The following is a 22,417-nucleotide window of genomic DNA, read 5'->3' as shown; positions in this document are numbered from 1 at the left end:
TGGCTGTTTAAGAACTCCCCCATGTCCCGCCCCTTTCCTGAGCCCCGCCCCCTGGGGGTTACGCCATGACACCTCCCTATTTTGCGTTAACCTCGTCTCTAACAATATCCAATGGAGGACATATATTTAAGCCACGCCTCCTGTGGTAGCCAATGGCCGCTCCCTACCTCGAGGCATTTCTTTTGGTACCCAATGGCCTGCAGCTCTGTTTTAAGCCCCGCCCCTGGGAGCTTGAGGCTATCAAATGACCCGCCGCCTACATTGATTGGGTGTTCTTTACTACGGTATCCAATGGCCTGCCTCCTCCATAAAATCCCTCTCCCTGTGGCGGTCTAATAGCCCGCCCTTTCATCCTAGGCTCCGGGCAGAAGGAGGCCGGCCGCTCTCCTCTTAGCTCCCAGAAGACCTCTGTTTCCCTCCTTCCCCCTTTCCCCTTTCACCTTCCATAACCTCCTCCCCCTTCAATTAGGCCTCTGGGTTACGCCCCTGGGCCCTACCCGTTATCCAATCCCGTTAACGTGTTCTCCAACCTCTCTTTTCATTGGTCCCCGCGCTCCTCTATCCCCGCACGTGGTTCTGAGCGACCGCGTCCCCCGCCGGTGATGGCAGGAAGGTGGGACATCCGGCGGCGGCGCGCTGCCCAATAAGCACGCGCCGGGCCGCTGCCCTAGCGGCCGTCTCCGCCCCCTTCGTTCCCTGCTCCCGCCCCCGGCTTCGCCTCCCGCTGCTGCCGCCGCTGCCGCTGCTGCAGCCACTTCCCGCGGTCTGGGCTTCCCGCCGCCAGCATGCCGCACGCCTTCAAGCCTGGGGACTTGGTGTTTGCCAAGATGAAGGGCTACCCGCACTGGCCGGCCCGGGTGAGGCCGGGCGGGAGATGTGCCAGGCGGAGGGTGGGGGTGGGGTGGGGCAGTAGAGGACCCAGGCCTGAGGGGACCTGCGCGCCAGGGGTCTGCAGGGCCCCATGGTCTGAGGGACCCGCGTTCCTGGAGGTTTGGGGGTCCCGGGCCTAAAGTACCCGCACGCCGGGTATCTGGGAGTTTCGGGCCTTAGGGATCTGGGGAACCTCGGGCTTGGGATACTCGGGTCTGAGGCACCCTGGGCCTGAAGTAACCGCGCGCCGGTGGGCTGGGGGGTCGCCGGGAGTGAGGAGCCCTCGTGCAAGGTGCCTGGGGGTCCCAGGTCTGAGGGACTGGCACTCCGAGGTATTGGGGGCCACCACGACCCTGGGGAGCCCTGGCCTGAAGAACGCCCCCCCCGGCGACCTGCATTCCGGAGGTCCCAGAGTCGAGGGACGCGGGGTTTGAGGGATCTAGGGCCTAAGTGGCATGGTTCAACTTCGGAGGAGGGTAGCTGAGAGACTTGGTATTTGAGGAGAGGGGACAAATTGATGGGAAGCATAGTCCCAAACTGAAGGCCTCATTGGCGAAACCATAAGAAACCAAGTTCTGAGGGGCTGGGGCCCTGGGACCATGTGTGAGCGAGGCTAGGGAAGAAGGATGCAGCAAAGGAGAAAGGTTGAGGGTCAAGGGTGAGGGAGGCCAAGGCTGGAAATGGGGCTAGGATTCTGTTAATAAGGTTAATGGAGCTGAAAGGACTTGATCTGATCATGCTGTTGGGCATCCAAGATCAGAAGTTGAAATAAGGTGTTTGTGGGTTCCCCCTGGAGCCTGATGGAGGAGGCTGGTTGGGGCGTGGAGTGGAGGGAGGGCATGGGGTGTAGGGAGGGCTTGGGGTGGGATAGTCCTCTCAGATGCACGAATCAGAGACTAGCCCCTTGCAAAGGGGAATCAAGCCCAAAAGAGAGCATATGAGGGAAGGGGGCTGGGCCGATGGGACTTTGGGGATCCCCTTTGGAGGAGGCTATGATCCAAAGGACCCAAATGGTCCGAGGGTGCCATCCAGGTCTGAAGGGTAGTCCTGAGCCTAGGGTCCCTTATCAGATCTGCAGGATGGAGTTCCTGGTCCTGTCCAGGGCTGGGCAGTGTGGAGGAGGGACTTGGAGGTTATTGTCAAACCAAGGTCTTAAGGCTCGAGTTGCCCCAGGGCTGAGATTGGTAGGACTGAAGGAATTTGGGAGGTAGAGGTGCAAGGCTCAAGCAGAAGCAGGAGACAGTGGAAGGACAAGGCTGAAGGTTTGACTCGAATAGGAGTGCAGGAGTTGCTGGACCAGTCCTGTGGAATGGCTGGAGGTTTCAGCCTGGATGCTCCCTACCTCTGGGTGAAAGTAAACAGAAGGTCACCTGTCAGAGCTGGGGGTTTGAGTGCAGGGAGGCCTCCATAGGATGTCAGGAGAGCCTCAGGGCCCAGAGAGCAGTCTGGAGCTGGTGCTGCTGCTAGGATATTTGGGCCTCAGGCTCAGAGGTGAGTCCTGAGAGCAGAAGATGGCCTGGAAGGCATGCTGGGCTGGGCCGTGGGCTGATGGCATTTGGGATGCTTCTGTATGGTAGTGGGATGCTTGGGATGGATGCCTGAGACCCACAGCCCAGGCCCAAGAATTTGAAAAGTAGCCTCTGAAAGCAAGGAAGGAGAAAACATAAACTGAGGAAGGAAGCTGGGTGAGGGGAGCAGGGAAGATTCTGCAGTCCCCAGGTGTTGAAGAGGATGGTAAGGAATTAATGGGGCTGGAGAACCTGTTTTAATCTCATTTGCTCACGCTTATTTTCTTGGGCAACACCAGAGCAATGAAACTTTGTGGGCACTTCCCTTTCCAGTGAACCGGCTTCTCCCTCTCTTCCAACCCCTTTCCAGCCAGCTCTCTTAAGCCCTGAACATTTCCAGGCACCTGATTGGAAGTAAAGGGGCTGCTAACCTCCTGTGGGGAGGTGACTGACAGCTGCTGGAGCCCATGGGTCTGTAGGGAGAGGGTGGGACTTCCTGGATGCTCAGGGCCTGTCTCCTGCAGCCCACCCCCCACCTTCTGCATCCTTGGAGCTGCCAGCTGCAGCCTCTGGGAGACTAACCACCCCACTACCGATCCCCTCTTTGAGGGAGGGGGTCCCATGGGAGGGTACTGGTAGTTCATAGAAGCTGAGCTTGGCCCCACCCCCTGGCTGCTCAGAGGACTATTTTCGGTTTTGCTCAGGTGAAGAACCTACCTTTGGGGCAAAGAGAGCACCCTGTGTGGGGGGGAAGGGACAGATAGACAGTGGGGGATGGGGATATACAGAAGAATGCAGATGCCTAACTGGAAGGTGATGCATCTTCCTGGGTTGAAGGCTTCCCTTCTGGCATGCTTCCCCCCAAGCAACTTGTCTGATTTCTGAGTGATTTTCTGGGTTAGTGGGTGAAGCTGCCCTGCCCCTCAGCCATCCCCTTACCGTCCTTTCACTGCAGATTGATGACATCGCTGATGGTGCCGTGAAACCCCCACCTAACAAGTATCCCATCTTCTTCTTTGGTACACACGAAACGTAAGTGTCCCTCGCTGGACTTGGTCTTTCCCACCTGGTGTCTGCTTGTGTGCCCTGGCTCACCTGGGACTGGTGTGATTTCTCTCTTCAGAGCCTTCCTGGGACCCAAGGACCTATTTCCCTACGACAAGTGGAAAGAGAAGTACGGGAAACCCAACAAGAGGAAAGGCTTCAATGAGGGACTGTGGGAGATCCAGAACAATCCCCACGCCAGCTATAGCGCTCCTCTGGTGAGTACCTGGGGGTGGGGGACAGCTGGCATGGGGTCCGCAGAGCCAGGTCAGGGGGTGCTCATATGCACTGGGAGCTAGAAGTAGCCTTAGCTCGTCTCATAGAGAAAGAAGAGGTCTCTTGGATAGGGCTCTTTGTCCTTGGTACCACTGACTACCCGGGCTGGATCATTTTGTGGGGGCCCATTCTGGGCACTGTGGGGTGTTGAGCAGCATTCCTGGCCCCCACCCACTTGATGCCAGGAGCACCCTCTCTACCCCAGTTGTGACAACCAAGCATGATCTCAGACATTGCCTACCAGCGTCCCTTGGGCAGAGTGAAGGGGGTCCCCTGGTGAGACCTCATGCTCTGGGATTACCGTGAATGTATACCAGTGTTGGAACTCTTATAAAACCTTTTGTTTTCTAAGGAAAATGCGTTCTCTTTTAATAACAACTCCCACTCTGCCATTATGGTCAGATTTTAGACTCAAAAAGGTAGCAGTTAGTGAATAGATGTGAGAGTTCTTGCTCAGGTGGGAAAAAAAAATGCCAAGAATCAGAGGTGATGTCTTAGAGGTGAATCGGAATCTAGAAACATTCAGGGAAAGGAAGGGATCTAGCAAAGTTGATGGTAAGGCCATAAAAAGTTGTGGAAGGCCACAAAAGGATGGCAGAGTGCCCGCTCTGGGTGTTTTGGGGTAAGAAGCAGATGAGGGGAGGCTGGGCCGGGATTCTCCACTCTGCTGTTAGCCACTGCTTTGGGGGTTTCTGTGGGTGGTGCGAGGAGGGGTGAGCACAAGGTCGGCTGGAACAAACTGACCACGGGGGCCAGAGCTTGGCTGGTAGGGAGGAAAAGCACTTGCAGCAGGGTCTGTGGGAGGCAGGCAGGAGTTGGAGAGCATCTGGTTTGTGTGAGCGGAGGTTGGAGTGGTTCTGTGGTGCCTGGTCCAACTTGAGAACTTTGGGCCTTGAGATGGTCTGAGTGCGCCTCTCCTTTGGCTCAGTCCACCCACTAACCCTGAGACACTCCTGTGTTGACACCTGCACACAGCTAGGAACCTGGAATTCATGATGACTCACACATTTCTCACCTCCCAGGAGCTCCCAGCCTAAAATTTGGTGTTCATTCAACAGATGGACCAGGCTTACATTTAGTGCATGTTGGGAGGCATTTGACTTTCACCTACCATGATGGGTCTGTGAGACAGATCCCCCTGCTCTGATGCCCATCTTTTCTTGTGCTTTGCATCTCCCCAGCTCGGGTAAATGGATCCGAAGGCCTTTAAGGTCGTAGAGTTTCATGAGATCTTTTTCTGGCCCCACCTCTAGTTCTGTTTGGTTATGTCCTAAGCTTATTGCCTCCTGGTGAATCATCAGACCATTTAATATTTATTGCACACTCACAGCTTGTGAAGTACTGTGTAGATGCCTGCCCTCGAGGAAACAAAACTGAAAAATGATGTGACTGGCAGTGAACCAGCCCCATAAAGGCTCCCCAAGTTGAGAAGTAGCTCTGAGTGTGAGAGCTTATCACTGCTCTTTGGTTCTCTAATGAGTCTGTGCCCACAGATGGAACATTGGTTTGCAATGCAGATCCCTGCCTCCTCTCTACCCCAGAGGTTTAGATGTAGCAGTTTAGGGATGAGGCCTGGGGACCTTGGTGTTATTCTTCCCATGCATCATCTGAGATGCTTCTGATGGAGCCAGTCCACGGGCAGGCTTTTAGTTTCAGAATCATTGCTTTATGGGCACTTGAGCAGTCTCTCTCTTTTTATTCTCTGTTTGCTGTCTGTCTGTCTGTCTTCTTTCTTTAAGGTCCTATTTACTTATAAAGAGAAGGGAAGGGAGAGAGGAAGAGAGGGAGAGAAACATCAGTGTGAGAGTGAAACACTGATTGGTTGTCTTGCATATGCCCCACCTTGGGACGGCGCCTGCAACCCGGGCAGGTACCCTGACTAGGAATCGAACCAGCGACCTTTTGCTTTGTGGGGGTGACACCCAACCCACTGAGCCATACTGGTCAGGGCTGTAGTTTATTTTTACATTTGGAGTGGCAGTGAAGACTCCTGGTACCCAATTACAAAAGGGACGTGCAGTGAAAAGTCAGTTCTGCCTCCTGTTTCCGTCAGGAGCGGCCCAATCAGGCACTCTGTTTCCGTCTCCGCTCAGGACAGCTACAGCGAGCAGTTCCTTCCACACCCTGCCAAGACCCTCTATTCCTAGAAGACCCTACATGGCTTTCTTTTTTTAAAGCATATAATTCTCTGATTTGCTTTATTTCCCCCATAATAATAAATCTTGACCACTGGTCCATGGCAACATGCAGAGAACAGCCTCATTCTTTTGCCAGCCTCACCCTGTCTGGTGCCCCTGCCAGGGGTGAATGGCAAGGGCTGCTCCGCAGCCCTTGCCAGACAGGACGTGGAAAATGGCATCTTGGTATGGCTGCAGGTTCATTCATTGGACCTGTCCAATGGATTCACACAGTGATCCTGAGAGTGGGGGGGCCAGTGTCATCTTTTCCTTTTTACAGACGAGCAAACTGAGGCCCAGAGAATTCTTGTGATTGCCCAGAGTGACCCAGTTGGAATCTGAGACTTTTTTAGACCCAGACCAACATTTGGGCTGGATAATTCTTTGGGGCTGTCCTGGGCACCATGGGTGTTGAGCAGCATCTCTGGCCTCCATGCACTCAGTGCCAGGAGCACCTACCTCATCATGACAACCAGAGTGTCTCTCAATACTGCCAAGTGCCCCGTGGGAGACAAAATCACCCTGGGTGGAACCCATTGACCTACAGGGTCTGGCACAAATAATGCCCCCATCTTTTATTACAGAATCGTAAGCATGTAATTCTGTAACATAACAATGCACACACGCACACCATATGACATTTTAGGTAAAATATTTAAATAAAAACTATAAATTATTACACCCATGTTATTACCCTACTAACCACACTCAAGCAGGCATTACTTCTGCCGGACCCTATAGCCGGATCCCAGTTAATACATCCTGGTCACTGATAGAGGAAGAGGTACGGGGACCTTTTCAAGGTTCTCAAGTTGATTAGAGCAGAACTGGGACTAAATCCTAGGCCTCCTGCCTCCCAGGCTGAAATTGGTTTTCCTCCGGCTGATATAGCCATGGTGGGGCCCTGAGGCAGAAAGAGGTTGCAGAGAACCTCTGCATGGAATGGTCCAGGGTCAGGAGCCACACTGTGTGGGGGCCTGCACCTGGGTGCAAATGAACAAGTGCACGTCAGGTATCTAGCGCAGCCACATAGTAAGTGCAGGATGGTAGTTGGGAATGAGGGGGCCAGGCTGGATTTGATCTGCCCTTTGCATCTCATTCACCTCCAGATCCCTTAGGATAGTGAGAGAAATGAGTGCTCATCTCACTCAGCCACTGGGTGTTGGGGTGCCCTCCATACTTTTCCACGTGACCCAGGGTTCCCAAAGCCTCTGTTGGCAGGTGCTTACATCCCATGGGCCGACCCAGATCAGAGTTTCTGGCTTTAGCCACAAGCAAAGCGTAGGGCAAGTCACTTGCCTTCCCAGAGACTCGGTTTCCCCAGTTGTGGACCATGCCCATTCATCTCAATTGCCTGACGGCCATGAAGGCACAGACCGGATCACAGTTGGTCAAGAGCTCGGCAGCAGTGAGGAGGGATTTAGTGAGCACTAGCTTTGTGCGGGGCCCAGGCTTGTGGCTAAGGTGGACCTGCCTTGCTTCCTGGCTTTGTTACTTGCTTGCATGATCTTGTCACACTGCCTGTTTTCTCATCTGCAAAAAGAGGATAATAGCTCCCACGAGTTAGAGAGAGAGATAATGAGCTCAGTGTCTGGTGGTTCGCACTTAACTAACACTTGCAAAGAGACCTTTGGACCACCACTTATTCTCTAAGTGACAAATGGGATAGCATTCCCTTTTCTATATTCACCAGTGGCGCTCCTCAGTCCTGGAGCAGAGGTGTGGTAGAAACCCATCATAAAGTTCTTCTGGCGTTTTAGGTTTGGGCCTTGCCCTACTTAGTGCTGCACTTTTTAACCTTGTCAAACAGTACACAGGGCCCTGCTGCCCTGCCCGAGGCCCTGGGTTATGATGTTCAAGGCAGACGGTTCGGTGCTGAGCGGCCAAGTCCTGCCAATTCCTGATTCTCATTTTTCTTGCCTATGAATTAGGGATTGTGGTGAAGGCTGGGGAGGGCTCAGGACTTTGATTTCTCCGTGGGGGAAGAAGGGTCTTTACACACGAGTGAGCGCGGAGTGGGGAGCAATGACAGGCTGGGTTCCCTCTGCCCCACCCCGCCCCTCCTCCGGCAGGGCCGTCCCTGGCCCAGCTCTGGCATCCACACTCCTGCGGTCACAGTTTCATTCTCTTCTATGAGTTTCCATTGTGATGTGTTGCCGAGACCTGGCCTCTCCCTCTGTCTGTCTGTTCGTGACCCTCCTCCTGGCCACCCAGCCACACCTCCATCTCCTTGCTCCTCACTCGAGTCTCCCTGGGTGCGTCCTGTCTGTGTGGCCCCGGAGACTCCTCTCCCACCCTCAGGCCCTTCTGGCTTCCTTGATTTTCGCTCGGCCAGAGTGCATGCTGTGCTCCAGTCCATTGAACCCCGGCTGTCATCACGCCCAGCGAAGGTGGCTTTTTGGGGTAATGCTTATTTTTTTAATTGGTGTGAAGTTTACGTAACATGAAATTCATAATTTTAAAGCATATACTACCTTTGGCTATTACTAACTACATTCGCTGTTGTTCAGCCACCACTACTGACTGATTTCAGAATGTTCCCATCTCCCTCTTCATCGGCAGTCACCCTCAGTTCTCTCCTCCCCCAAACCTTAGGAACTGTTGGCCCAGGCCGGGTGGCTTAGGTGGTTAGACTATTGTCCCAATATGCCAGAGTTGTGGGTTTGATCCCTGATCAGGGCACATAAAGAATCAACCAATGAGGGCATAAATAAGTGGAACAGCAAATTGATGTCTCTATGTGTCTCTCTCTCAGGAAAAAAAAAAAAACACCCCTAGGAACTACTAACCCACTTTCTGTTTCGATGAGTTTGCGCAGTCTGGGCATTTCACGTGAATGGAATCATGTGTTTGGTCCTGTGTCCGGCTGCTCGCTGAACGGGTTCTCAGTTGCCGCCCACGTTGGTTAGTGTGTGTCAGATCGTTCCTTTGTGTGGCCAAGTGGTGCTCCACTCCATAGCCACCCCGCGTTTACTTACATCCATCAGTAGATAGACATTGGGGTTGTTTCTAGAGAATGTGGCTTTTAAGAATCTCACTGTCTTTCTTTAAAAAAAAATCACTTATTTAGAAAAGACATACATATCATGAAATAACCTGCTCCGATTTTTACACTTGGATTTGGCTGGGTTAACCCCTCGTGTGTGTTGTTGTGCATTTACTTGTCTGTTTCCCCCTTAGACTGTGAGCTCCCCAAGGGCAGGGACCCTGTCTTACTCATCTCTAGCCCCAGCACCTGACACAGGGCTGGGCACACAGTAGGTATTCTGTGACATGCATTGGATGAGTGATTGGTGGTTGAATACGGCTGGAGCCCATCCATTTTCCTCCCACAAACATAAAACATCCCAAAGGAGTTCAAAAGGACCCGAGAAAGCCCTGTAGCCCAACTGTCACTGTGCCCTCTGCCCGATCTCCCTGAGCCTTGCTAACTCCTGCACGATTTGGCCCCCGCCTCTCCACTGCCATTTGCTTCTCCTTCGCTATGCACCGCCCTCCCCCCAGCCTGTCCGGGTTCCTTAGGGAACCTTCATTTATGCTGATCCTGTCTTCCCAAACGTGTCTGGACCCTGTCCTTCTTCATGCTTAGGACAACCCCTCAGCTCAAATGTCACATCTTCTGAGGGCCCCCTTCCTAATGTAAAATACTCCCACCACTGGGCACCCACCTCGCTTCACTTCCCTCCTGCCCATGGGCCAGTATTTTCCTTGCTGCCCATCACCACTGTATGACATTGGTTTGTTAAGTGGCTACAGTCGTTTCTCCCACTAGACTGTAAGCTCCCTGGGGGTAGGGACCATGCCCTGTTGGTATCTCACTACCTACTTAGCACTCACTACCTACTTAGCACAGTGCCTGGCACCCAGCACCTGCTCCTCGAAGTGACTGGGTTTAAACGAGCCTGGCATGTGTTTGCTATCTTTGTGGCTGTCACTGCCTGAGCAGGGATTTTGGGTAAAACAGAAATAATAGTGGCTTGAAGTTCAAGCCCAGAGGGCCTGTTCTGGGTTGGGTTGGCTTCCTTCTCCTTATTATGAAAATAATAATAATAACAATAACAATAATAATAATAATAATGAAGCCTTGGTGGACCTCTTGTGCCAGTCTGGGTACTGTCCTAAGTACGTCATGTACCACTGGTGTCTCATCCTCGTCATAGCCCTCTGAGGCCAAAACAGTGGCATCTTCATTGCTTGATGTAGAAACTGAGGCACAGAGAGGCTTAAGTCACTTGCCCAGGGTTTGACCTTGAATCCCACAGTACTTGAATCCTACTTTTGTCCATCTGAACCTCCTGCCTCAGTTCCCCCACTGGGAAAGTGAGGAGGCCCTGGCATTTGAGTCGCTGCCACTAGTGGGTGCTGCACTCTGAGTTCCTGTCCTGGTTGGGAGATCCACTGGAACCCGGGGGTGACTCACTGTCTCTGCCCCCCAACCCCTTAGCCGGTGAGCTCCTCCGACAGTGAGGCCCCTGAAGCTGACCCGGCGGGAAGGAGTGAGGACGACGAGGAAAGGGGGGTCATGGCTGTCACAGCTGTGACTTCGGCAGCCACCAGCGACAGGATGGAGAGTGACTCGGACTCGGACAAGAGCAGTGACACCAGTAGCCTGAAGCGAAAGGCATCAGCTTTGAAGGTAGGGGGTGGGGCAGGTGCACTTGCCCGTGGGATCCGGTGGCCTAGCAGCTCCCTTCCTGCCCCCACTCTGGGGCTGTACCCCTCGGCCTGCCCACCCGCCCTCTCTTTCTGTTCTTTTTTTTTTTTCCCACATGCATTAAAAAACAATTGAGATACCATTCACATACCATGAAATCCACCCTCTCAAAGTATACAGTTCAGTGGTTTTTAGTACATTCACAGGGTTGTGCAGCCATCACCATGTCTAATTCCAGAACATTCCATCTTCCCAAAAAGAAACCCTGTCCCTATTAGCAGTCACTCCTCATCTCCCACTCCCAGCCCCCGGCACCCACGAATCTACTTCCTGTTTCTCTGGACTTGTTTGTTGTGGGCATTTCACATGAATGTACTCACACACTCTGGCCTTTTGTGTCTGGCTTCTCTCACTGAGCAGCATGGGTTCAAGGTCCATCCACGCTGTAGCCTCCCTTTTTTTTCACAGTTGAAGAATATTCTTTTCTAAGGACAACATTTTGTCTATTCATTCATCTGTTGGTGGCTATCTGGGTTTCTTCTACCTTTTGGCCATTGTGAGTAACACTGCTGTGAACAGCCAGCCGTGTGCAAGCTTTTATGTGGACGTGTGTTTTCATTTCTTTTGGATATATTCTTTTTCCTGCCTTTTTTTTTTCCTCTTCTGCCTTTTGACTACTTCTAAATATTTGGGGGGTGCAGAATGAAAGGACCAGCACCTCTAGCAAACTCTTGATAGACTAAGGCATTCTTTTCATTATTAAAAATAACATTTATTTCTGGTTCCAGTGGCAACAATAAGCTCTGCTCATTGTATGTAAGCTGTCAAGATGCTGGTAAAAAAGACCCATTGTCTCTGAGGGTTTTCTGCAGCAAGGGCCGGGAGCACTCCTAGGTGTCTTCTCTGGGACGTGCGTGTCTCGCCTGGTGTATGGGTGTGTGTAAAGTGTAGAATTGGCCATCTGTACATACAGTGTGTGTCTTGCCTATTTTTCTCCACCTAATACGAACATTTCCTTGTCATTGAATATTATTTTAAGAAGCAGGTATCAGCGGTTGAGAAGTAGTCTATGGCATGGATGAATTCTAACGAATATATTAAGACTTTTGGGCATTTAGTCCCCCCCTCCAACTTTTTATGATTTGTATTTGGTATTGTTTTTTAAAAGTCTCCATAATTTCTGTTGTTAGAGAAGTTAAAACATAAGTATGTCAATACCCATCCTATATCCCCCTTAGAGAGAGATCACTATTTATAGGTCAGTGTATGTTCAGATTTTTTTTTTTTTGCTAACTTTTCATTAAACAATATAAGTTAATTATTATTACACCTTTTAACAACACTGGGGAAGAATTTAAAAGACCATTCGCTCTTAACCCCACTGCACTTAGCACAGCCTGGATGCTCCATTCCCAAATCCGAGGGATGCTGTGGTCTTCGTATTCATCCTTCTTAATGGCCCCGTGGGCGACTTCCTTTTGTTAGGGTTCAGCACCCGCCGGCAGCCACCAGTGCTTCTGGAGTGAGGACTCGCCCAGGGCCCTGGTAGGAGCGGAGCTGAGCTGGGTCCTCCAACTTGGCGCTGCCTGCGAGCCACCCCGTCTCCTCTCCAAGCCTTTGAGAGTGCCGCACTGCTGTCCACCTGCGCGCTTTGCACTGGCCGTTTCCTCAACCCAGGAAATGGCCCCCCTCGTGTTTTCCATGCCCTGAGCCTGCAGGTTTCTCAGTGCTCCCTCCGACCCCCCTTAAAGGCACGCCCCGTCACTGCACCGCAGCGTCCTCTTCTGTTTTCACAGGACTCGCTCTTCTCTCGCGTCGTTAATTAACGTTTCTGTTTGTTTCTCCTGATGAGATGAGTTGCAGGAGAGCTGAGGCCTCTTGTTGGGGTGTCACCAAGGACACGATTTGCTCGGGTCATCATGAGAAAGTATCTCAGCCTGGGGGGCTTAAATAACAGTTATTTTTGTATAATTCTGAAGGCCAGACTCCAAGATTGAGGTGCCAGCAGGGCTGGTTCCTGCTGAGGCTTTGCTCCCTGCCTTGTAGACGGCCGTCTCCTCCCTGTGCGCTCATATCCTCTCCCCCCTGCGTCCACTCTCTTCCTGTGAGGACACCAGTCTTACTGGACTAGGGCCCATTGTAATGACCTCTTTAAAGACCCCCATCTGCAGATACAGTCACATCCTGAGGTTCCAGAGGTTAGGCTTTCACATTTCAGTTTTAGGGGGACACAGTTCAGCCTGGCTTTGGACGGGGCATGGAGCAGGGACATGCTTAGGAAGCAATTTGTAAAGTAGGAACGAGTCTTATTTGTAACATAGTAGAGGCAAAAGCACTTGGTAAGTTAACAGCTGCCCGAGGAGGAAGACTGGTTGTCACTGGACAAGGATCTTCCCCCACCCCAAGATTTTATTTATTTACTATATTTTTAGATAGAGGGGAAGGGAGGTAGAAAGAGAGGTAGAGAAATATTGATATGCGAGAGATTTTTTGCCTCTTGCACAACCCCCAATGGGGGACCTGGCCTGCAACTCAGGCATGTCCCCTGGCTGGGAATTGAACCAGCGACCTCTTAGTTGTCAGGCTGGGCCTCAGTTTACTGAGCCACACCAGCCAGGGCGTATTTCTGAAGCTCAGTTCTCTATGCTTCCTTGCTTTTTCCTTCATGAGGACTCTTGAGTTGGCTTCTTTGGGAGGGCATCAGTCATGGACCCCCGAAACAAGTCAGATATGTATGTATGTATGTATGTATTGTATACCCACACACATATATAGCTTTTGAAAAATTTTTTTAAATTTTATTTTAATCATTGTTCAGATATAATTTTCTCCCTTTTACTCCCAGTCCAGCCCCCCCTCCCAACCCTCCCCACTTCCCTCCCATTAGCTTTTGAAATTTTTATTGCGGTGAGATTTATATAACAAAATGAAGCATTCAAGTGTATAGCTCAGTGGTTTAAAATATTTTCACGTTGTGTGACCACCACCACCATCCGCCTCCAGAACTTTCTCACCTTCCCACCTTCCCACCTTCCCACCTTCCCAGACTGAAACTCTGTGCACATTATATGCTGGCTCCCAGCCTTAGGCACCTGCCATCTACTTCCTGTCTCTATGGATCTGACTCCTCTAGGGACCTCTAATAAGAGGAAGCCTACAGTATTTGACCTTTTGAGACTGGTTGATTTCATTTAGCACAATGTCCTCAAGGGTTAAGCTCCCCGGTTTTTTTTGCCAGATTCACAAAGGGCCCCCACTGCCCTCGCAAAGGCTCTAGGGCCTCAGCTCTTCGCTGGGCCGTGGGGGTCAAGTGGGAGATGGCTCTGCTGCGCGCACGTTCTTTCCTGGGTACTGATCTGTTTGGGCTGCTCCCTCTTCAGATGTCAGTGTCAAAACGAGCCCGGAAGGCCTCCAGCGACCTGGATCAGGCCAGCGTGTCCCCATCTGAGGAGGAGAACTCTGAGAGCTCATCTGAGTCAGAGAAGACCAGTGACCAGGTGAGCAAGCGGATGGCTCCCCAGGTGCACAGGGGAGTGATGCACAGGAGGGAGCTGAGCAGAGCAGTGGCCAGCCTGTGGGGCTTGTTCAGCTCCCTTCTCTCCGCCCAGGACTTCACCCCTGAGAAGAAAGCTGTGGTCCGGGTGCCACGGCGGGGCCCCCTGGCAGGACGAAAGAAAAAGGTAGAGGTGTTTTGTTTTGTTTTTTACCCCATACCCACCTGGGAGAAACACTTAGAGCTTCTTTCCAAGGTTACCAGCCACTGTCCACAATTACAGTCTGGTTCTTTTTGGAGGAGGATAGGACATAGGCCACAAGGAGACCCCAGCTATCTCCGACTTTGGCCTCTCGTTTCACTGGTGTCCTCAGCCCATAGTTCCCGAGTACCGTGTGTGCAGAGCACTTCCTGATGAGGGATGACCTGGCTGCCACCACTACTGACCAGAGTCTCCAGGCCGGTGTAGAAAGTGGGGTTCTGGGGTGCTGGCATCAGATGGCAGTGAAGCAGCTTTAGGTTCTCCGTGAATGGGGTATGGGCAGGGAGAGGAAGACAGAAATCTGAGTGTTGTGTGTGTGTGTGTATGTGCTGTGTGTGCTTGTGCATGTATGAGCATGTGCATGCTTGCATCAGTGTACGTGTATGGTGTGTGCACGTGTATATGTGTGTTGTCTGGCATGTATAAGAATGATGTAAGAGTTGTGTCCAAATGTGTGTTGTGTGTGATGCACATGTGTGATGCAAATGTGTGTGCTGAGGGCCCAGCAGAGTTCAAGGGCAGAGATGGTATAAGAGGGCATCTCATCTGGTTGGGCCTCCAGGCATGATTTTGTGGTATTTGAAAGGTCTTGCCCCTGGGAAAAACAACTGTGTATCTCATTTGACCCCTGCACTTCACCCAGGAGCAAGGAGGCCTAGGTGGATCACGCATGGTAACTCAGGCGAAGGGTCAGGCAGCTGCAGGCACATCCAGGGCTCCCTGTGATTCCAGGCCTAAATGAAGCTTTCCCAATTTGGGGGAGGTGGATTTTTGTGGGGGCTACAGAGGGTGCTGGGGTCTGCTCTCTCATCTCCTTGCCCTGGCCTCTCCCAGAAGCTGCCCTCTGCCTCTGACTCAGACTCCAAACCAGAATCAGAAGGGGCCAAGGTTGAGCCAGTGGTGGTGGCCAGATCGGCCTCCTCCTCCTCTTTGGCCTCCTCATCCTCTTCCGACTCAGATGTGTCAGTAAAGAAACCTCCCAGGAGCAGGAAGCCAGGTAGGATCGCTGACACCGGTCCTGACCTGGTTCCATGCACCCTTGCCTCTGGGCTGGCCTGTGGGTGTCCCCACCCTTCCTGGAGGCTGCTGTGGGAAGAGACTACCCCCTCCTCCTTTTTCATAGCTGAGAAGCCTCCCCCAAAACCCCGCGGGCGGAAACTGAAGCCCGAACGACCCCCGAGCAGCTCAAGCAGTGACAGGTGGGTGACAGCCCTGGGTCGCCTCTGGCAGGGTCCTCTGCCAGGCTGCGGGTGGGTCTGAAGCAGCACCTCCTGAGGACTAGGCTTCCCTCTAATTGGCCCACACCTCCAGCGACAGTGAGGAGGTAGACCGAATCAGCGAGTGGAAGCGCCGAGACGAGGAGCGCCGCCGAGAGTTGGAGGCCCGGCGGCGCCGGGAGCAGGAAGAGGAGCTGCGGCGGCTGCGGGAGCAGGAGAAGGAGGAGAAGGAGAGGAGGCGCGAGCGGGCCGAGCACGGGGAGGCCCTCCACGGGGGCAGCGGGGGCAGCAGCGGCGATGAGCTCAGGGATGAGGAAGAGCCCGTCAGGAAGCAGCGCGGCCGGAAGGGTCGGGGACGGGGTCCCCAGTCCTCCTCTGACTCAGAGCCCGAGGCTGAGCTGGAGAGAGAGGTGTGCCCAGCCTGGCGGGGTCACAGGGGCCTCGTGGAGGGTGCTGGGGAAACATAGGTGACTGAGGAGGCTTCTCCCTAACAATCACCCCTTCGGGCAAGTCCATTTCTGCCAGCAGGGCCAGTGGTGACCACCAGGCACCGTGTGATGGTGCGGGCTGGTCAGCTCCCACTCTGGAGACACTCGAAGTCTGTCCTGAATCTGAGAGGCCGGCTTCCCAGGCCCGTCACATTCTAGACTGAGCCCAGGGTCCCGCTCGATACGGGGGTGGGGGAAGCCTGACGACACCCATCCTCTCCCAGCTGCTCTCCCTTTTGTCCCAAAAGGGGAACCAAGTTCCTTGCCTTAGGAAGTGTCCTGCTTGGAAGGAGGACTGTGGTGGGCTGCCCTGCTGTTGGATGGCCCTTTGAGGGGCTGAGAACCTGCGCTCTGGGGATGGACTGGTCCCAGGGGTCTTTCCCATCCCATCCTGTCCATTCCACCAGCTCCAGGCAGTGCGAAGGTGCTGGCAGGAAGTGTCAGGCTTTATTTCTAAGAGGGACGGTTCAAGAGTACAGGGCAAGCCTCTCCCACCCCCGTTTTGCTGCTGTAGGTGAAGAAGTCAGCTAAGAAGCAGCCACAAAGCACAGAGCCTGTGAAGAGACCCAGCCAGAAGGAGAAGAGAGGGCGCCCTGAGGAGAAGCCCCGGTCCAGGTCAGCACTCACTTAGCCTGTCCTTCCACAGCTCCCCGAAGCCGTCCTGGTCCTCGAGGTCTTCAGCCTTCTCGGGACCTCTTCTCTTAGGAGCGGCCCAGCTTCCCAATTTAGTTTGGCAGACAGAGCGAGTTGAAGTGGCTGCTGTTCAGGATTGTGGTCCTTGACTGGGGTGCTTCTGGCATCGAGTGGATGGGGGCCAGGGTTGCTGCTCCTCACCCCAGGATGGCCCCCCACAGGGAGAGGCCCAGCCCGTGTTGGTGCCAAAGAGGGGAATTGTCCCCAGACCAGTGGTTCTCAGGCTTTTTAAATCCACTGCCCACCAAGGTGTGGGGGTGGCACATCTCTGCCATTAAACATTTTTTTTTTACTAATTTATGAGAGAGAAAGAGAAACATTGATTTGTTGTTTCACTTATTTATACATTCATTTGTTGTGCTCTTGTATGTGCCCTGACCGGGGATTGAACCTGCACTTTGGTGTATTGGGATGACGCTCCAACCAACTGAGCCGCCTGGCCAGGGCTCCCTGCTGTTTTTAAGTGATGTTCCACCATCAGTTGGACTCTGCCCACTGGGAACTTGGCAGTCAGACTGCCCAGTGGAGTAGAACTGGAACTGTTAATGAGTGTTGCTGTCATCTAGAGTGCCTATTGATAACTCATCCATCCACTAGGTTTTACATACTAGCTATTAATCCTCAGCCACATAAAAAAAATAAAGAATTTTGAGATTTCACACGATTTGTCCCAGGTGCCTATCTTTGACTAGGTCACAGTGGTCCCTGACCCTTCCTCCCAGCTTCCAGGGCCTCCTGAAAGTGTCCTTCGGTAGTTCCCAGCCCTCAGTGGGGAGGATGCCGGTGGTTGGGGTAGGGTGGCAGTGTGGATATTGGTCAGAGGCCTAAGGGGAATGAGTCTTCACAGGCCCATGAAGGTGGAACGAACCAGGAAGCGGTCAGAAGGGTTCCTACCGGACAGGAAGGTTGAGAAGAAGAAAGGTGAGGGACCGGCTGCTCCCGGTCGCAGCCCAAGCTCTAGCCGCCCGAGGTTCCTGAGGTCGGGAGGAGGGAAGGTTGCATGTGTCACCACGGCAGTGCCCAGGCAGGTGCTCGGACACATCTGGCATGGGGGCTTAGGCCCAGGTGATGCATTCTCTCCTGGCCACAGAACCTTCCGTGGAGGAGAAGCTTCAGAAGCTGCATAGCGAAATCAAGTATGCCCTGAAAGTCGATAATCCGGTAAGATCCTCCTTGGGGCCACGGGGAGCCACTTTCCCTGAGTGAAGCAGTTCCTGCCACCCATCATGTCTACAGCTCCCTTAGAAGTCTCCAGAAATGGAGGTGACTCCAGGGCCCTTGGGGTGGGTGGGGCAGGGATCCTTGTGTCTGTTTGTTACCCCGCTGAGGGTCATCCTGAGGTGCATTGTGTTTGGTGTCCTCACCAGGTGGCGCTGTGGGCAGGCCCCAAGGATCCTCCAAGTTCTGGGTCTTTCTGCCGTCTCTGGCATGACCTTCTCTGACCCATTGGGTCTTCTAAGTGCTGTCCCTCCCTCTTCCTTTTCTGCCCTGCAGGATGTGAAGAGGTGTTTGAATGCACTAGAGGAGCTGGGGACCTTGCAGGTGACCTCGCATATCCTCCAGAAGAACACTGATGTGGTGGCCACGTTGAAAAAGGTACAGTCGGAGCCCAGGGGTAGAAGGGGGCTGGGCAGGCCGGTCCAGGCAGGCAGGGGTCTGCCAGGGAGCCGGTGTTCCCGGCCACAGCTGCTTTTGGTCAGTGGGGAGAAAGCCGGCAGACTGGGTGAGCACTGCCAGCTTCCAGGGGAGCTGAGGTGGTGGCAGCAATAGGGAGGGTCTCGGGTCGGGGGTGAGGCCAGCTGCATTCTCTGAGCCAGGCCTCTTGGTGGGCAGATTCGCCGTTACAAGGCCAACAAGGAGGTGATGGAGAAGGCCGCAGAAGTCTACACCCGGCTCAAGTCACGGGTCCTGGGACCAAAGATTGAGGCTATCCAGAAGGCAGCCAGAACCGGAGCAGAGAAGGAGCCGGCCGAGGCGGAGAAGGCCGAGGAGGCTCTGCTTGGAGAGGAGGCCCCGTCAGAGAGGGCAGAGGATGAGACCAGTGCTGGTGAGGAGCCGGGTGGACTCCTCCCCCACTGACTGGGGTGGTGTGCCCTGCTGGCGCTCTCTGTGCAGGCCTGGGTGACCCCCAAAGCAGCCAATGGCTGGTACACGCATACACCGAGGCTGCTGCTGGGCTCTGGACCCTCAGAGCCAGCTAGCGCAGGCGGCTGTGTGTGGGCTGGACAGGTATGTGTGAGCACTCTTGGGAGGTGCCAGCCTCAGCCTGGACCTGCAAGATCGTGGGTGAGCTGGGAGGAGAAAGAGAGTGTTTCCAGCAGGGACAGCCTCTGGGAGTGGGAGAGGACGTTCATGCTGGGGTCACCTGGTCCTGATGGCAGGTGTTTGGAACAGCCCTTCCCACTGACATCGCTGGCTTGGCTGAAAAAGCCTCAGCAGCCCAAGGAATAACCGAGGCTATTTTTCCCCTTATTTCCGTCCCATCCCCAGACACTCATTGACCGCGTGTCCCTTCCCTTCTTCAGGGGCCCAGCTGCTGGTGGAGCTGACAGTCCCCATACGACTGGGAGGCAGGGAGATAGAAGTGATGGTGGGAGCACAGGGCTAGGGCCCTTCAGGAGGGTCACAGACCCTCTGTCCCCAAGCTGGCTTGCTTTCCCACCCACTCTCGATGGAAGGCGGGGGCGGGGAGGGGGGGTTCCTGGATGATCGCGCCGCAATGTCCCACAATGCCCTTCCACCCCCACCCCCCGCCCCCCTAGATCTCTCTGCCTCCGTGAATGGTGAGGCCACATCCCAGAAGGGTGGAAGCACAGAGGACAAGGAGCAAGAGGAAGGACAGAACTTGGAAGAGGGGCCAGTGGGGGGCTCCTCTGAAGACCTGTTACACAATGAGTAAGTGTCCCCGGGGTCTGCAGCACTGGGGGCTGCTTTCTACAAGGGGGCGACCAGACTGGCAGAGAAAGCAGCTGCTGTCCTGAGTTGCTCCCAGGGGGCTGCTGGTAGTGGTCAGGGTCCCGGGGACTTGGCCCCCATGTGTGGGCCTCCTATCTCCACCTTAGCAGCAGACCCCAGGACCCCGGTGAAGGGAGCTGAGCTGCCCTGGGTCAGACCCTAGGGACAGTGATTCCCTCCTGGCTCTCCAGGAGTGGGAGCAGGCAGGCTCTGTCACAAGCCCCCTTGAATCTGGTGTGCGGTCGTGCTAAAGACCCCAGACCACTCAGCACACACCCACTGTCCTGGGCATGGTGGGGGGAGCCTAGGGCTTTCGGTCTGTCACTGCTGGACGGAGACAGACGGGCGGACAGGGAAGCGGCCTGCTCACCCCACCGTGCTGTGCTTCACCAGCAGCGCAAGGGAGGGCCCCGATCTGGACGGGCCGGGGAAGGACCGTCAGGAGCGCCCGAGGGCGCGCGTGGACTCTGAGTCCCTGGACGACGAGGACAGCTGAGCCCCGGGCAGCCCGGCGGCCAGGCCCCGCCCGTCACGTAGCTGCCCGTAGGCCTGCCCCGTTCCTTCCCGGCCGCCCAGGGAGCAGGAAACTGTCGGGGAGATGCTGTGCTCTTCGTTTGTATTTGTCCCTCGGGGGTTTTTTTCTGCCCAATTTCTGTGATTTCCAACCGACATGAAATGACTATAAAGGGTTTTTTTAATGAAAAAAATCACTTTTATTGGTTTGGTTTTCTAGTGTTACTGGTGCAGCTGGGCTGGAATTGGGAAGAGGTCTGGAGCTCTCAAGGGCCCACTTGGGGACAAAGTGTTCTAAGCCATAATGTCACCATATACAGTGAATGTGAGCTTGGTTCTAATGGTGTTCCCATCCCGTTAGGGCTGACCGTGAAACAGTGGAGTAGGAACAAGGCCTTTCCAAAAATAATAAATGAAAAATAAAACTCTCTGAACCTTGAGTCTCAAATGGAGGCTGTGGTTTGATGTCCCGGGTTTGGCTTCCCAGTGCCCAGGAAGAAGGAGCAAAGAGGCTGGGTGGCTGCCATGTTTTCCCCAGAAGCCAGTGCTGTGCTCACCTGACACAGCCGTTGTCCCTTCCGCCCCAGCTGCAGGCGGCACTGTAATCCACTCCCCACGAGGCAAGCCCTGGAGTGCCTGGCCCAGAGCATTCAGGCCTGGAAGGGTTCTGTGAGCCGTCCGTTGTCTCTGCGTGGCCAGAGGACATAAGCACTGGAGGCAGGCTTCCCTGTGTGACCGTGGGCGAGTGGCACTCCTGCTCTGGGCTTCTCTTCTCTCCTGGACAGGGGTGACCCCAGCCTCACAGGGCTGTGCCGAGGATTTAGACGGTGCGGGGTGGGGAGGTAGCTCTCGGCCAGGCACCCGCACACAGCAGTTCCCGGTTAGACAGTGGCCCCTGGCTGCATTCATCCATCCCCGCTGAGGGAGGGAGGCCGTGGTGTGGCAAGGGACTTCCTGAGTCCTGCCCGCTTCCACTCCACCCCCACCGGTGCGACTGGACTTGAAGGCAAGTCACTTTGCCAGGTTTCTGTGAATCCAGCGTCCTTACCTCTGATTACCTAACATGGTGAAGGCTGAGGGGAGAAAGGCTCAGAAGGTTCTCCAGTCCCCAGGGCAGAGCCTCTCCCAGACCCTGGACGCCTTCGGTAACCCTTAGCGAGAGCCAGCCCCTTGGTCCTGGAGCTCGGAGCGCCAAATCGTTTCCGAGAAGAGGGTACAGTGTGGGGTGTGCCGTAGGTGTGCGGTTCTGGGAGCGGGGAGCCCAGCACGGCTTTGGCGGGCCACTGCTGTTTGGACGTGCAGCTCCCAGCTGGAAAGAGGCCGGGGCTGGTGAGGGAGCCTTTCTGGGATGAACGTGGTGAGTTTTCACGTTCAGGTGCAGGGGCAGTAGACTAGGACCCCTGCAGCCGGGAAGGCAGGGACCTTCCAAACCATGGCAGGCCCTAGTCTCCAACCCGGAGTACGTTCCTGAGACCTGGAGGGTCATTCAGCACATTTTGTCACCTACTCCCTAGGGCCCTGTCCCCAGTGGGAAAGTCCTTTTATTCAGCTGTGGGCAGCCTCTGGGCCCAGGTACCTCAGAGACCAGAACCTCAGCTCTCTCATATGTGATTGGCCTACAGGGCGGAACAGGTGGGTAAGTGGAAGAGGCAGAAGGGGCTTGATTTGTATCAACTCTTCTCACCCCCGGGTAATGTCGTCCTCAAGGAAGGGCCCCGCAGAGCCTGGAGGTGAGGGGGTTGCTCCTGGTGGCTTTGTCCTCAAGAATCCCCTTCTCTTAGCCACACTGGGGTTAACTGAGGCAGTGAGACCCTGCCTCCGGGTGATGGTGACATTCTGGTACATTGTGGTGCAGGGTGTTTGCTGAGGGCTAGGAGAGATGCTTTAGAGTCAGGGTGGAGAGGCGGGACAACAAGCTGAGCTGGTAGCTGAAGGCCCAGACGGGGGTGGAAGACCCCTGTCCCCTGCGAAAGTAATGGGGCTCCTAGTGCAGGGAGCTGAGTGGAGAATCTCCCAGACTCAGGCACTTTCCACTTCTCTTTCCTAACTGGTGTGCTTGCTCAGCATTTTCAAGTGCAGGCCCTCTGTCCATGGTCTTAGCCGCCCTGGGCTCCTAGGTCCAGCCGAGCTTGGGAAGAAAGATAGATGGCACAGTTTCAGAGCTGGGAGCGTGGCACGTCTACTGCAGAAAGTCCTCTGTGCGCCAACCAGCAGTGTCCAGCGATTGGGGAGTTAGGGCTGGTTTGGGGTTGGGGAGCCTCTGAGGG

General features: G+C 54.4%; 1 protein-coding gene across 3 annotated transcripts; it reads left to right on the top strand.

Moving 5' to 3' along the window:
* Nucleotides 1-687: 687 nt before the first annotated feature.
* Nucleotides 688-22,408, top strand: HDGFL2 (HDGF like 2). 3 transcript variants are annotated; one of them, XM_045830749.1, is made up of 16 exons: nt 688-857; nt 3,334-3,410; nt 3,502-3,640; nt 10,320-10,511; nt 13,910-14,026; nt 14,138-14,209; nt 15,122-15,281; nt 15,408-15,483; nt 15,596-15,911; nt 16,504-16,604; nt 17,530-17,603; nt 17,773-17,843; nt 18,177-18,278; nt 18,516-18,729; nt 19,445-19,577; nt 20,031-22,408. In XM_045830749.1, exons 1-16 carry the CDS (start codon nt 786-788, stop codon nt 20,131-20,133), a joined length of 2,019 nt encoding a protein of 672 aa, XP_045686705.1. In that variant the 5' UTR covers nt 688-785; the 3' UTR covers nt 20,134-22,408. The 3 variants fall into 3 exon arrangements, with proteins under 3 accessions (XP_045686705.1, XP_045686706.1, XP_045686704.1); XM_045830750.1 differs by having other exon boundaries at nt 15,119-15,281; nt 15,602-15,911; nt 20,031-22,407; XM_045830748.1 differs by having other exon boundaries at nt 15,119-15,281; nt 20,031-22,406.
* Nucleotides 22,409-22,417: the final 9 nt, after the last annotated feature.

This window comes from Phyllostomus hastatus, unplaced genomic scaffold (genome assembly GCF_019186645.2).
Source record: "Phyllostomus hastatus isolate PE091 unplaced genomic scaffold, TTU_PhHast_1.1 phas_contig_159, whole genome shotgun sequence".
Taxonomy (NCBI): domain Eukaryota; kingdom Metazoa; phylum Chordata; class Mammalia; order Chiroptera; family Phyllostomidae; genus Phyllostomus; species Phyllostomus hastatus.
The sequence above is the reverse complement of the archived record's forward strand: the minus strand, read 5'-3'. Positions and strand labels throughout refer to the sequence as shown.

Excerpts from the sequence above, each read along its gene's own strand:
- HDGFL2 (XM_045830748.1), top strand. The coding sequence starts at position 786 with ATGCCGCACGCCTTCAAGCCTGGGGACTTGGTGTTTGCCAAGATGAAG. Across the intron at positions 858-3,333 it reads ACCCGCACTGGCCGGCCCGG|ATTGATGACATCGCTGATGG; the intron begins GTGAGGCCGGGC and ends CTTTCACTGCAG. Across the intron at positions 16,605-17,529 it reads GAGGAGAAGCCCCGGTCCAG|GCCCATGAAGGTGGAACGAA; the intron begins GTCAGCACTCAC and ends GAGTCTTCACAG.